Consider the following 15,522-nt stretch of genomic DNA (forward strand, 5'->3'; position numbering starts at 1 on the left):
CTGATGAGAGGAAGGAACGTGTAAAACACGAACCTGTCCCAAAGCAACCTTTTCTCGAACGAAATGAATATCAATTTCAATATGCTTTGTTCGGCGATGATGAACCGGATTTGCAGTCATGTAGACAGCACTAACATTGTCGCAATAAACAACGGTAGCCGAAGTAAGCGAAATATGAAGTTCGGAAAGAAGTTGTCGTAACCAACAACACTCAGCAACGGCATGTGCTACAGCTCGGTATTCAGCCTCAGCACTAGAACGCGAAACTGTAGTTTGACGCTTAGATGACCATGAGACCAAGTTGTCGCCGAGGAAAACACAATATCCTGATGTGGAGCGACGAGAATCAGGACATCCAGCCCAATCAGCATCAGAGTAAGCTGTCAGAGAGTTAACTGGTGTAGTTCTAAGGTGAAGACCAATGTGAAGTGTGCCCTTAATATAACGCAAAATCCTTTTGATAAGAGCAAGATGAGGCTCACGAGGATCGTGCATGAATAGACACACCTGTTGAACAGCATAAGTGAGCTCAGGGCGAGTCAGAGTAAGATACTGAAGAGCACCAGCAAGACTCCTATATTCTGTAGGATCAGAAACAGGAGCACCATCTGTAGCAGACAATTTAGACCGAGCATCAATTGGTGTCGCAGTAGAATGACATTCAGACATACCAGCTCGCTTCAATAAATCAACTGCATACTGTCGCTGAGAAAGGAATAAACCATCAGAAGATCGTGTGACAGAAATACCCAGGAAAAAATGTAAGTCACCAAGATCTGTCATGGCAAATTCCGAGTGAAGACGAGCAGTAATATGATGAAGTAGAGTAGCAGACGAAGCTGTGAGAATGATGTCATCAACATACAGCAGCAAATATGCGATATTGTCTCCATCTTTGTAAACAAAGAGAGAAGTGTCCGAAGCTGAGGATGTGAAACCCAACTGACGAATATATGTCGCAAACCGCTGGTACCATGCACGAGGAGCCTGCTTCAATCCATATAGCGACTTCTGGAGCAAACAAACAGCATTAGGTGCAGAGGGATCTACAAATCCAGATGGTTGTTGACAATACACAGTCTCCTCGAGGTTGCCATGGAGAAGCATTCTTGACATCCAGCTGATGTATAGGCCAAGAACGAGATGCTGCAATACTGAGAACAACACGAATCGTAGCAGGCTTAACAACCGGACTGAAAGTCTCATCATAGTCAATCCCATGCTGTTGAGAATAGCCGCGAACAACCTACCGTGCCTTGTGACGAGCAAGAGTTCCATCAGAATGAAACTTATGTTTGAAAATCCATTTTCCTGTAACCACATTGGCACCAGGAGGACGAGGTACCAATCGCCAGGTGTTATTATCAATAAGAGCCTTGTACTCGTCAGCCATAGCAGCACGCCAATTTGGATCGGCCAGGGCACTGCGATAGTTGGAAGGAACCGGCGAAACAGCATCATGAGTGGCTGTATAAGTGAAACGCTGGATAGGTCGGAGATGGCCGGTCTGAGAACGAGTCACCATGGTGTGACCTGTCTGCTGCTGTTGATCTGTAGCACTACGGAACGCTCGAGAGGAGCGAATCGGGCCATGAATAGCTGCAGGTGCCGGCTGTGATCGGCGCACGTAGGTGTGCCGATAAGGAGAAATCAGCGATGTATTTGGTCCCTCAGATGGAGCTGGTCGAACGACAGAAGCAGCAGGAGGATCCATAACCGGAGAAGGATTGCTTGAAGAAGAGCCATTAGCGGCACCATTAGCACACCCGCCCGGAAGTCGAGCGTTAACAGGCAAGCCGACAAGAGGACGGCCGGCAGCAGAAGACCGAAGTCCAGGCAGAAGCTGGAAAAGTTCGGTGCCTGAGGTGTCATCGTCGGGAATCGGTTGCTCAACCTCATGGGAGGGAGTCACCGAGGAAAATCGCGGACGCTCAACCTCAGAGGAGGGAGCTACCGCGGTGGAGAAACCCTGTAAAAGAAAATCAAAAGACGAGGCATCCTGGGGAATAGCCGCAAAGGGAAACGTCTTATCATCAAAAACCACATGGCGGGAAATATAGAGACGACGAGTAGAGATGTCCAAGCATCGAAACCCCTTGTGAGAAGCCGGGTAGCCAAGAAAGACACAAGGTGCTGAACGAGGGGAGAGCTTGTGAGGTGTCGTGGCACTAAGATTGGGATAACAAAGGCAACCAAAGACTCGAAGGTTGGAATAGTCAGGAAGCTTGTTATGCAAGAGCTGGTATGGGATAGAATTGCGAACAGAGGTGGAAGGTCTCCGGTTGAGTAGGTATGTGGCAGTAGCTAGAGCCTCGGCCCAATAGGAAGGAGGCATGGAAGCTTGTATAAGTAGGGTGCGGATGGAGTTGTTGATTGTGCGAAGAACACGCTCGGCTTTGCCATTTTGGGGAGAAGTGTATGACAGGACAAGCGAAGAACGATACCGCGGCTAGCAAAAAAAGAAGAGGTGGCATGATTAACAAACTCGGTACCGTTATCGGCCTGAAAGCATTTAATGGGTAGGCTGAACTGGGTCTTGACATAGGCAACAAACTCGACGAGATGCTGGTGAACATCGGACTTATGACGAAGAGGAAAAGTCCAACAAAAGTGAGTGAAATCATCAAGCACCACTAGATAGTATTTAAAACCAGACAAACTCAAAACTGGAGAGGTCCATACATCGCAATGAACAAGCTCAAAAGGGGAAGAAGTACTAGACAAAGACCTAGAAAAAGGAAGACGCGTGTGTTTTCCTAACTGACACGCATGACAAAGCTTATTATTAGACCTAGTACAAGAAAGAATAGCTAATTTATGAAGAGTTTGTACTGCGGCTGGACTGGGGTGACCAAGGCGACGATGCCATAAAGTGGATGACTCGGCGAGGAAGCTGTGGGCGGTGATGGCAGGGACGGCAGTAGGTAGAGTGTAGAGGTCCCCACGACTATTGCAACGAAGAATCACGCGCTGGGTTTGAAGGTCCTTCACAAAGAAACCAAACTCGTCAAATTCAATTGAGCATTTGTTGTCGCGGGTAAATTGACGAACAGAAAGTAAGTTTCGAACCAAGGAGGGAGCGACAAGGATGTTTTTAAGAGCAAACCTAGTAGTTCCTATAGGTAGAAAAGAAGTACCACGACATATAACCGGAATAGTATGACCATTACCAATGGTAATAAAGGTATGAGAGTTAGGGAGGCGTGTAACGAGAATACCGTCGGTCGAGGACATATGCGAAGTAGCTCCTGTGTCAAGCACCCATGGACTTGGACTGTTCACAGATAGTTGATTAAGAGCAGCAACAAGACCAGCTTGGTCCCAGTTGGGCTGGACTTGCGGCATTGGAGGCCATCCTGGAGTTGGTGGAGACACATAGGAACCGGCAAAAGCTGTGTGAGCTTGAGGATACGGGCCAAGGAGGCCAGCACTGTTGCCGGGATTGCTGGGAGGGCGCCATGTAGAGGCCTGCGCAGCCCATGGATTGAAGCAGAACCACGGGCCGGCAGGACGAAGACCGGCCTGCTGCTGTTGGTAGAAGTTGCCACCCGAATTTCCGTAACCGCTGCCGCCGGAGTTGTTTTGGCGACCATTGCCGCCACCACCACCATTGTATTTGTTGGAATTAAATCGTTATAACAAGATATCACATGATTATATTCCAATTAAAGAAAAATATAAGTTTCAAACTATTAATACTTAATGTTTCAAACTATTAATAAATCTCGCAGTAACGTGTCGTGTTACTGCACATATGCGATTGTTACTACCGAACAAGGTATGATTCATATAGTAACATAGTGGGTTTGTGTTCACAAAATTTGAACAGATATACAAAGAAAACAAACACTGATCTCAAATCACACAGGGTCATAGGGTGAATTTATTGAGAGAGTTTGTTGTAAACCATGAGATCATGGGTTCTAGTCTTCAATTCACCAAATTATTTTTAATTTTTCTAGAAAAAGAGTAAAGAATGGGAGAAAAAAATAAAGAGAAAGGAAGAATGGGAGAAAGAAATAAAGAGAAATGATGAAGAGAAAAACCGAAGAAAAAGAAAAAAAAAGTGGAGATCGAGCGCCCTCCAGCCCCCCTCTCCCCCCATTTTCTTCTTCCTCTACCTCTTTTCCCCCTTCTCCTCCCTCACAACTCTATGGAGTCCAGCGGGGTAGAGGAGGCTCAAGCCCCCTCCGCCCCCACGCTAGCTCCGCCACTGTAGGTAGCAAAAGGAGACGCACCTACGACATGTTTAGTGTCGCATCGACGTTGCAATCCTACGTCCTTAACAAGGAATAAAATCAATTGGTGAGTTGGAAGTTTTCAACTTGAATTTGAAAGTTAAAAAGTTAGAATCTAAAGTTTTAAAATCTATACATAATTAATTTTTTAAAATTTTCGAGTTGAAAGATTTGAAAGTTTAAATTAGATGCAAACTTTGTATACATGTATATGTATTTTTATACATCAAAAGTATATACATAATATATATTATATGTACATATGTATATACTTACATACATACATATAAACTTTTTATATATGTATATAAAGTTGAGAGAATCTACTCTATCTCATTAGAAAGTTTCAGAAAATATGAAATTTTTTATATGGCCTCCTTACACAACAGATAAGTATGTACATAAGTTTCATTTTTTATATATTTTTTTTTAAAAAAATATTTTTGTATGGTATATCAGATAGAAATAGCTTACACAAAAGATAATATCTTATGTTGCATATGAAAGATAATTTATATTAAAAACAACAACACAAAAAATATTTTATATATCATATAAAAAACAAGTTATATTTTTAAAAAGTAGAAATGAAAAAAAATTAAAACTTAAACTTTTATACTGTGTAAGGTGGCCACATAAAAGTTTTTATATTTTTTTGAAACTTCTAATGATATAAATCAACTATTAAACTTATATGTCCATAAGAGTATTTTAGGTAGGCATCAAATCAGTCGAAACCGTCATTTAAACAACTATGATACTCGTTCCGATTTTGACAGTTGACGGATGCTATATACCTCTTTGTGGTTGAAGGACGCGAATGAAACTAAAAAAAAAACAAAACAAGATAAATCAGCCTAGTAGCAAACTGGGCCTGGGAAAGCTTCGGCTCGAGCCCCACGTGCGTCGTCAGAAGGATGGACTCATCGTCCTTAGGTCATGGCCCAGCATCCTGCATATGCCTTCTCGGCTTCTCGCTCGCTCCCGACCTCTCCCACTCTCCCCCAACGCCGCCGCTTCCCCAAGACCGGCGGCGAGCAGCCAGCTGGTGATGCTGCCGGAGAATCTGGATCCGGCCGTCAGCGGCGACGGCGACGGCGACGGCGACGGCCGGGCGGCGGGAAACTTCACCAGCACGGCCAGATCGACGGCGCCCTCGACGTGGAGTGGAGAGCAGGTATGCCACGCACCTCTACTCCTAGCCCTAGGTCGCTCTGCGCGCTGTTCTTTGGCTCCGACTGAATCCATCCGGTTATGAGTTTTGTACCATATCGCCCATTCTGAGACAACACGACCTGTTTATTAGCTCGATTTGATTCTACTCCATCGCCACCCCAGGGACACCCACCCCGACTGCAATGGGCAGCGGTAGGGCGTGTATCCGCCCTACCATTTCAGCTGCAAAAAAAAAAAAAAGATCCCCACGGCAGGCGACCCCCTGCCGGCCAGCTGCAAAAAAAAAAAAAATGGAGCAGTGAAAAGATCCCCACGGCAGGCGACCCCCTGCCGAAAAGAGGCCCTATAGAGGCACACAGTCGGGTCTCTCGGTGGAGGCAGCGCTAGACACCAGCGCTTGGCTTTTTGAAATTTGTAACATTAGATTTTTTTCTCTGTTGAACTCATTGCTACTAATGGGTTAATCCAACCAATTGCAATTTGTCCATTTTTTTTTCTGTTGAACTCATTGCTACTCATGGGTTAATCGAACCAATTGCAATTTGACCATTCCATCCTTTGGATGCATAGTTCGATTACTCCATATATAATACTCCAAAAACAGTGTATTTAGCCGAGAGAAGTTTAATTTCTTGAAAGAATCTTACAATAAACACCCAACTAGACATTAAGATAGGTAGCAGAGGAGATACATTGATGTTTTGATATGCCCTTACTGCTAGCAGTTTTGCCGTAAGACGCACAATTTCGATCATACTCTAGATGATTTGTCATCCTTTGCCTTCTGACTTAAGACAATAGGAGTATAGGACATGAAATACTCTGGATGATTTCAGCGTAGTGACTGTGAAAATGATGCTGGTGGTGGAGGACGCTGAACTTTCACACTTCCTTCCATCATCTGAACGACACTCTTCATCACAGGCCGTGTCACTGGCTCATTTTGAGTGCACCAAATGCCGATCTTCACCATCCGCTCCAGCTCAACCTCGTCGACACCTTTGCCGGCTGCCACTTCTTTCATTTCACCTGAGAACATGTACTCGTAGGCCCACTCAGAGATGTTGCACTCCTCGCCGGCCAACTTAAGTGCCATGCTCTTCCTGCAGCTTATGATCTCCAGAAGCATCACGCCAAAGCTGTAGATGTCTACCTTCACAGTGATCGCTGTGTTCTTGCTCCACTCTGGTGCGAGATAGCCACGCGTGCCCCGGACACCGGTGAAGGTCTTGGTTTGGTTCCCTATCAGCAGCTTTGCCAGGCCAAAATCTGCGATCTTTGCCATTCCTGAGCTGTCAATCAGTATGTTCTCTGGCTTGATGTCGCAGTGAATTATAGGCACCTCTATCTCCTCATGCAGGTATTGTAACCCCCTAGCCACATCCAGCGCAATCGCAATTCTGTTGCTCCAGTTAGGTAGTGTTGCATCGCGCTTGAAGAGAAGATTGGCAAGGGAGCCATTTGGCATGTACTCATAGACAAGAAGGCGATGCGCACCTTCGTTGCAGAACCCGAACAAACGCACCAGGTTCCTATGGTGTGTTCGTGCGATCGCACGCACTTCCCGTTGGAACTCTCGCTCCCCATCTTCTGCCATCCTCTCAAGCCTCTTCACTGCAATGCCCTTGTTCCCACTATTTGTTAGAACACCTTTGAACACTGTGCCATATGCACCCCTTCCTAGCTCTTCAGCAAAGCCATCTGTTGACAGCTCTAGATCATGGAAAGAGTATGGTCGGATTCCAATGCTCTCCTCATCAAATTCAGTTTCATGATGTTGTGGAGCACGTGTGTACCTCAAAAATGGCCGGCGCTTGCATAGCATTACAGACACCGAGAGCAGTACAAGTGAGAGCATGCCGAGGGCAGCGCCAGATGTCAACATGGCAATTGAAGTTGCACTTGCAGTCCTTTTTGGTTCATAGGAGTAGACCTTCACAAATAGCGTGGTGTTGCTACCAGGAACCCTCTTGCCATACCTTATAGGAAGCATCTGTTTTGAGCAGTAGGAGTCAAACATGGCAATCTCGCAGGCGCAGTCAGACATGCAAATTGCTTTACACTCTTCAATGGTTGGTGATTGAGGTGGGACGTTGTATGACCTATCTGACCAACTAGTGTTCTTCACCGTGACCATTGTGGCTACCAGTCCGATGTCACCATTAGGGCTATTCCCGGTGCAACCACCAGTCTGTGCCCTCCAGCAACCTTGAGTGCTTTGGTTAGCACTTAAGAATTCAAACCCTGGAAGGCAGGAACAGCTGGTTTCTCCACTACTAGTTACTTGGCAGAAGCTATTTGGACCACAAACACCTTTCACACTGCAGCGATCATTGCTCGGTGGCACCAACCATTCGACCTTTGTTTTGGGCGCTCCTCCTTGCTTGAAAAACACATGCGAGTAGAGTCGCAGTATGCCATCAGCATCCAATGTCAGATGGTAGTAACTCTCTGAATCTGGGGAGGCACTCAATGACTGATTAGTCAGAAACAACACCATTCTATATGGACTATTTCGGTCGAACAGCCATAGGGTGCCGTTGGGATCCAGTGTAAGAGTGAGAAGAAAGTTTTGTGCATAAGTACCAGTATTCCAGTATGCACTATCAGGATCTATCGCGCCTATCGGATACATCACAAGGTTGCCATCTGGCTGGTTGGAAAGGCGATACTTTCCTGTGGCATGGTTGGTGTTAGAGACACTTGAGAACAGCTGATTGCCAGGAGGCAAGTTCTGCCCTGGTAACAGGGTGTCCGTCGGAGTACCAAAGGTAGACCATATGACCTGATTTTTGGCGTCATATAACACAAAGTTGCCGGTGTCCAAGATAGCAGCAGAAGTAGCCGAAGTAGGGGCGGCAGATATTACCTTCCCTTGGAATCCTTGATTAGGTGGAATCCATTGAAGTGAACCACCAGCGGTTAACAGAATTGAACCACCAGAAACCGGGGGATCATTTCTGAAGGCTGTCCACAAGATGAACCTGGATGGATCAGTGACAAGCCACACACCAATGGAGAATCCCTCCCCTTCGGGATAGAAGCCAAACGCAAAGCGCCCTGAGGGGGAGACCCAACTTTGGGGGCCAGCTGTGTTGATTTCAGAACCTTGAGGAATGGTTGTCTCATTGATCTGAGCTCCCATGGAATGACTAGCTTTGATGATGAAGAGAATCAGGCACAGAGGGATAATATAAGGGGACATTGTTTGGCCAGAGGAGGTTCTTCCTTTGGGCTCTGCAAAATGAACTGTTTGGTTCTCATGTAAGGAAATAAATTCATGACACAAAAACCACCTATTATGTGCACATGAATTAAAACACCACGTCAGGGATAATCACAACTCACAAGAACGTTGACCTGGACCTGGACTTGGGAAAGGGAAAGTATCAAGTTAGTCAACTACTGATGTAAAGTGAAAGTAATCTTGATTTTTTTTTCTGGGCGTAGCCGTACCGTAACGGTATGGAAGCAACATGTCAGTACAAGTAAGTCCTCAATTTTCCAGGGTGACAAATAACACATTGGACAAGTCATGCAATGAGTTGTGCAGGAAGGTCTGGGGGTGAAAAATTGAACCGAATGATGGCAATGTATCAGAAAATGACATCCTAACCAATCCAAGCACAGAGGAAATAGAACAATCAAATAGGCAGTTTCACAATTTATAACAATAATTTTTCAAAACTGTTGCTCTTTGAGTGTGCTATGTATGGCGACACTATATTACTAGTTAGGGCGAATTGTAGCAATGAAGATTAAGAAATGTCACATGTTTGCACCCATTTAAAACATAAACACGTCATCATTCCACACTTGACAAATACAACATGATAATTTGATTGGCTCACATAATAATTATTTTTTTCAAAAATTGTTTTAATATTAAAAAGCACTTTATTGATCTCTCTGTAGTCAAAGACCATGGCAGTTGGAGTAAATATTGGCGTAACTGCGATGTGCTACACTACACCCCAAGCAGTAAGGTTTCTATTGCTGAAGTCAAGTGAAAATGTGAAATTGTAGTGCATTATTGAAGGCCAGGCTCCAGCTATAGTGAAACCAGAGATATATAGCTAACTGGAGCAGATTGTCTTGAACACGGAACTGCTTAAAAATGTATGAATCTATCTTATCTTTTCAAATCTATGGCAGCTCATATTTAGTTCCCTAACCATTGCTCAAATTTTGTTGCGCTGTTGCTGACAATCCTCAGCATCATCTGGATTGTGACACAGGTTTGCTATCCTGATGTTTCTCATGGAAATATAGGTGAACTAGGTCATTTACATATGCGGGGGTGCCATTTGAAGTGCAAGTTACAAGTTGAGAGGGCCATGGTTACAGATGCATGTCACCTCACCATTGCATGTCAGCATGTGGAGAATGAGCTGCTAGGAACTTTGGCTGGCTGAAGAAACAAAAAATAATCTTATTTGCTTTTACATGCTCGTTTGTTACCGCGTGGAGCAAACTACAGGTATTTGCCCTGTCAAGCTGATGATGTCTCAGTTGTCAATGTGAGCAATCAATACTTTTCAAATACGAACACCGTTAGTCACGGCAAACAGTATTTGTACATGCAGTGCATATTTTCTCAGAAATCCAATTTATATATCCTCTGTTTTCTTGCGAGTTCAGATTAGAACCCAGACTGCAGCAGAGTTTGTATAACCCTTTTTCTTTTTGCTTTGAAATTAATGGGAAAATATGTTCTGAAAGTTGTTTTTCCTTTGCTTGATGTTCCGTAGTAAAATGAAAAATTTGCTTGATGCAGCTCCACGTGTGATTTTCACCTGTCCTATTACCAAGTATGGTGTGTCTGTAGAGACGCCCTCGGCTGGAGTTCTGTTCCTTTTTTCTTTTGATCATTTTTTCTCCCCGATTTGAAGATTTTTCTTTAAATGTTCACGACACCGATTAATCATTGTTTGCTGCAGCTGTAAACGAAGCAAGAGCTGATTATCATGTAGTAGTGAGCATTTCATTCCACAAATGCAAAATGGAAAAAATATAAATTTGAAGTGAAAATTACCAATTTTGAGTTTACGGTGAAAAGTAGAATTTAAGAAGAGTCCAATAGAAGAAAAAAAAGATTATAGTATTACTGAAATACTTTAGATCCTCTGCGTTGAAGAGTAAAATGCAGAGGAACTACAGTATTTTGCATTGGCTCAGGCATCCACACTGGAGCGTTCCTTCGTTCCACCATGTAGACTTCGTGATGCCGTGGAGAGAGGGTGTGGGCTCTCACACCTTCGCAGAGCTTTTCATTCCTCAACGAAGAGGCGAGTTCCTCGCCTGAAAAAGATGAAAAGGGCACATGTAAAGCTGTAAAAGCCGTTCTCCATGCCACTCCCTCGCCACATACAGCCACTACACATGAGCTCGATGGCGGAGGCCTCAATGACCGTCGGATGAGCTCGACGGCGGCTGCAACCTCCCACTCCGCAACATCATCGGGGAGCTCGTCGACTCAATTTGCGCCACCGTCGGGAGCTTGTGGACTCGATTTGCGCCACCGCCGGAGAACTCATCGACTCGATTTGCGCCGCTGAGATCCATCTCCACCCTCGCCGCCTCGAGCCAGGCGGCTGCAGCCTCTCACTCTACGCTGCTGTTGGGGAGCTCGTCGACCCGATTTGCGCCGCCAAGATCGACCTCCGCCCTCGCCGCCCAACGCTAGGCTAGATCCGGAGCTCGTGGCCGCGGAAGGGGAGAGGGGAGAGGATGTCGTCGCCATCGCCGCTCCGCCCAGCATCGAGCTCCGCACCGCCAGAAGTGGAGAGGCGCCGATAGGGAGAGGGGAGAGGCTGCCGACGAGGAGAGGGGAGAGGCCGCTGACAGGGAGAGTTCGTTGCAGAGGTGGCGGAGTGGGGGGACGCCGGAGGCGGCGGAGTTCACCGCCGGTGAACTCGCTGAGGTGGGGGTGTGGGGGAATGGGAGGGGGTTATCATAGCTATCCACATTCGTTGTCATAGCTTTTATCAGATTCTTACCTACATTGGTTTATAACAGTGAAATTTGGTAAGTCCCTAAGAGAATTATCACGTTGTCAATAGCCGGATTCATGCTATATTCAGTTAAGGAAATTAATCAGGATGCGGCGTGGCAAGTTATCTACTCCCTCTATCTACTTTTGATAGGCATATTTCCAAATCTGAAAAATTTATTTTTGATAGACATATTTCAATCCAACAACCTATCATCTTAATGACTTTCTCGGATTTAATGCGTGACTCTCCTTCTTCCACACAGGATTGGCTACATGGGCATCGAGAAATGTAAATATTAATGAATCGCTTGTTTACGAGGAATGACTAGTAGCATGTTTAAATGGATGATAAGTAGAATCACTTATCCTTAGTTTGTGTGCTATGATGAAATATGACTATTAAAAGTAGATGGAGGGAGTATTAATTATGAATATTTTGCTAGTTTCCTTTTATCTTTACAAAAGTTTCTTTCTTGTCCTACAAATACTAGTATCTACCCATGGGTATAAATATGGACACCCGGGGTCATTGTAAACTATCTCCACGATCAATACAATTTGGCGCATCGCCACCTTTTACCTTTTCCACTTTTTATTTATCACTGCGGAATTTGGCACCTGACGCGGGGCTGCACCGGTTTTCGATCTCCGGGGAAGGGCTAAATCCAATTTTCCGCCGCCCCAGGCAATTGTATCGTCTACGTTGGCGTCGTTCATGGCTGCATCAGTACATTCGACCTCTTGGATTGCTCTGGTTTGAATGATATATTTGCCTACCAATTTATCATTTATATCTGTTAATCTAGTATTAGCATCTTGATTTAGCTCTATCGGTTGTTTCTCGCTTTAGGGTTTCTACCGGTATCGACTAAATCGCCTTGCTAGATTAAATTAGCTTAGACATCTACCACCCTGAGAAATCAGTCTAAGGGCTTGATAGTCTAGATATTGTGTTTCTTTACAAACTTAGTGTTGCATAGGTTAAGTTTGATATACTAAGTCGTGTTTAGAACCATAATCTCTAGCCTGCTTCCTGATTGCCAATAAGGGTTTCATCGGGGTTTCAGCCAATGAATTATCTGGATGTTTATCTAATCGTTTAGATTTTATGACATCAGACCTCCAGCCGATGTATGCTTTAACCTTCGGATAAGTACTTACACTCTCATATTATTATTAGCCGATTGGTTTCTATTGGATTATATTATTTTTATATTTTATTATCATCAGCCGATTGTCTTTACATCATTATCTACATATGATATATAGCCGATTACTCAAAACCCCATTGACATCGGCTATCGACTGGAATTACTCCACCGGCTTGTCAGCCAATCAGCTATTTGATATGTTGTTTACATGTCTTGTCAATTGTAGGATCAAACTGACTGGCACGCCGCATATAACCTTTGGACCTACACTGGAGCTAAATAGATCTCCCAGGCCAGTATGTGTTTTTTTGCATCAACACGTGGCTGAGGTTAGGGTGGCCAAATCTTAGCGCCCCAAGCTCGTGGCAGTGGTGGTACAAATAGGTTGTGTATAGGGGTAGAGACGAGGGTGTATCAATTAGATTCCTAAGCTTAACTCTATAATCGCATTAAAAATTCATTGATGCATTTTTAAAATTTTGAAGATACAACAAACAAACCGTAGGTAGGTTTCTTGCAGTAATACTTGTCTACTTAGGTTCAAAGTGGTAGTACAAATGCTCGTATTCATCGGTAATATGGGCGCTCATATTTAGAACTAATTACGGTCGAGTGTATGTGATCATAAAAAAAAGAAACACATAGAGCATACTTTATCAATCACAAAATAAACGAATCTTGAATAGGATTTGATATAACCTGTCCGCATTCGTTGTCATAGCTTATATCAAATTCTTATCTAGATTGGTATATTTATTTTGGAACGGAATGACTAGTACTAACCAAACAACCCCAGTACCAATCTGAGCACATACAAGAAACAACAATCCTTGGGGAAAACATTAAAAAAAAAAGAAAAAAAAGGGGGCAAAACTGCCCAGCCGTGAACTGGGCCTGGAGGACGTGAACTGGACTCATGGTAATCTTACCACATGGCCCACCTTATATGGAAGGCTCGATCTCGCTTCCCGTCCTGCCGTCCCTCTCCTCCCCGATGGCGGCGCTTCCCGACGTCCGGCGGCAAGCAGCCAGCTGCGGATGCGCCATCTCTGCTCCTGGAGGACCCGCATCCATCGGCCGTGGTCTCCGCGGCATCGGCGACGGCGGCGGCCTTGCGGCGCGAAGCTTCAGCTCCGGCCAGATCAACGGCGCCCTTGCCGCCGGGCCTCCGTGGAGAGCAGGTAGGCCTCGTCTCTACTCCTAGCTTGGTCTGCGCGACGCGCTTCGGCTCGCACTGAATCCATCCCGCAATTAGTTTTGTCCCACCTCGCTGATTTTGCGACAGAGCGACCTCTTTATAAACTCTGGTTGATTCTGTTGTGTTGCCTCCCCGGAGACACCCACACCGACTAGATACAGCGGTAAGATCCCCACCGTGGCCACGGTTTGGCGGACACCTTCTGCTGTAAAAATTAAAAATGGAGCAGTCATAAGGTCCCCTCCCGTTACGGGGCACGGCAGGCGCCTGCCGGTTAGGCTGCATCCATATAAATACGTTAAGATGTCAAATACGGCATACATACAGTCGGGTCTCCCGTGGAGGCAGCGCTAGACATTAGCGCTTTGCTTTTTGAAATTTTGTATGATCAAATTATTATTTTTCTGTTGATTAATTACAACAGCAGCAATGGAGGCCTGCATTTGAACCCCCTATGCGTTTGAATTCCAATTTCCTTTGCATTTGTATTTGAATACCATACTTACCAGCTTAAATTATATGTGGTACAGACTACGGGGAAAATTAGAGATGTGGCGATAGAGGAGAAAGCCTATCATCAGCAGGTATGCAAGAATTTCCTGTGAAACGAAGTACTGAAATACTCTTAGCAGAGGTGATTTTTTTTTTAAAGCTAGAGATGTGAAGGATTTGTTCACGCTGCAAGACAATGACAATAATGATTGAACTGAAACATCAAATATTTTCAGCCAATTGTCTGAAGATGTCAATACCGGGATTCCAAATGAAGCAATAAGATCAGCTATGTGCAGCTTTGGCTGCGCCGACAACCTCTGAGACTGAGCTGAGCTCATCCTGGTATGGACGAAGTATCCAACATTTTGAAGAGTCTTTTTTGTGCTCAGGGATTCATGTAAGAAAAAAAAATTATGATCTCTAACACAAATAATTTGGATCAATTTTTGTTTCTGAAAAGAATACCCTTTTTTCTACTTTTCTCAGAGTGCAATCAATCATGCGGACATAATGCATGCTAACGATTAACAGAAGCTGCGCCTAGAAGAAGCAGAAGCTTCACAGGCGGCATAAAGAGAAGCTGAAGCTTTTAAGGTTTATGCCTATCATGGAGTAACAATTTTTCTGTTGCTACATGGATTGGATCATTGGACGAGCTGGTGCTGTGGTGCTGTTGGAGCACCATTCTCTGTCTGCAAATCACTGTTCCCTGCTGAACTGTTTTAAGGCCTCCTACTAGGAAGATACTTGTTCATCCTGAAGTCCTAATCTGCCAATCTACACCTTCATAAAACTGCATGGTGGTTCATTCCGCTCAATGGGCATAGCTGAACATGTCAAGAACTCTTTTTTTTAAGAACAAGAACCACATTCTATCCATGGATATACTGCTGTTTGAGAACCTGCTGAAGCCAACAGCAACGTTGCAAGGAGGTGCAAATGATGCAATATGGGTGCTGAAACCTGACTACCACAAATTTTAGCTGTAGCTGATCGGAGCAAAGTATTGTCTAGGTGTAACGCGCTGCAAATTTGATAGAGGAGACATGCCCCTAAATAATACTCCCTCCGTTTCGAAATATTTGACACCGTTGACTTTTTAGCACATATTTGACCGTTCGTCTTATTCAAAAAACTTTTATAAAATATGTAAAATTATATGTCTACATAAAATATATTTAACAATGAATCAAATGATAGGAAAATAATTAATAATTACTTAAATTTTTTGAATAAGACGAATGGTCAAACATATGCTAAAAAGTCAAC

General features: G+C 44.4%; 1 protein-coding gene and 2 long non-coding RNA genes across 3 annotated transcripts; 2 read left to right on the top strand and 1 right to left on the bottom strand.

Annotated features, from left to right (window-relative positions):
* Positions 1–5,195: 5,195 nt before the first annotated feature.
* LOC136351320 (uncharacterized) lies at positions 5,196–10,038 on the top strand. The gene is made up of 3 exons (XR_010734328.1): positions 5,196–5,415; positions 9,330–9,533; positions 9,653–10,038. It is a non-coding gene; the product is annotated as an uncharacterized lncRNA (long non-coding RNA).
* Positions 6,023–8,763, bottom strand: LOC107278735 (G-type lectin S-receptor-like serine/threonine-protein kinase LECRK3). The gene has a single exon (XM_015793614.3). The coding sequence runs from the start codon at positions 8,617–8,619 to the stop codon at positions 6,247–6,249; it is 2,373 nt and encodes a 790-aa protein (XP_015649100.1). The 5' UTR covers positions 8,620–8,763; the 3' UTR covers positions 6,023–6,246.
* A 3,497-nt stretch (positions 10,039–13,535) lies between the features above and the next one.
* On the top strand, positions 13,536–15,315 carry LOC107282015 (uncharacterized). The gene is made up of 4 exons (XR_001548161.3): positions 13,536–13,741; positions 14,289–14,342; positions 14,487–14,650; positions 14,740–15,315. It is a non-coding gene; the product is annotated as an uncharacterized lncRNA (long non-coding RNA).
* The last annotated feature ends 207 nt before the right edge of the window (positions 15,316–15,522 follow it).

This window comes from Oryza sativa, chromosome 8 (genome assembly GCF_034140825.1).
Source record: "Oryza sativa Japonica Group chromosome 8, ASM3414082v1".
Lineage (NCBI taxonomy): Eukaryota > Viridiplantae > Streptophyta > Magnoliopsida > Poales > Poaceae > Oryza > Oryza sativa.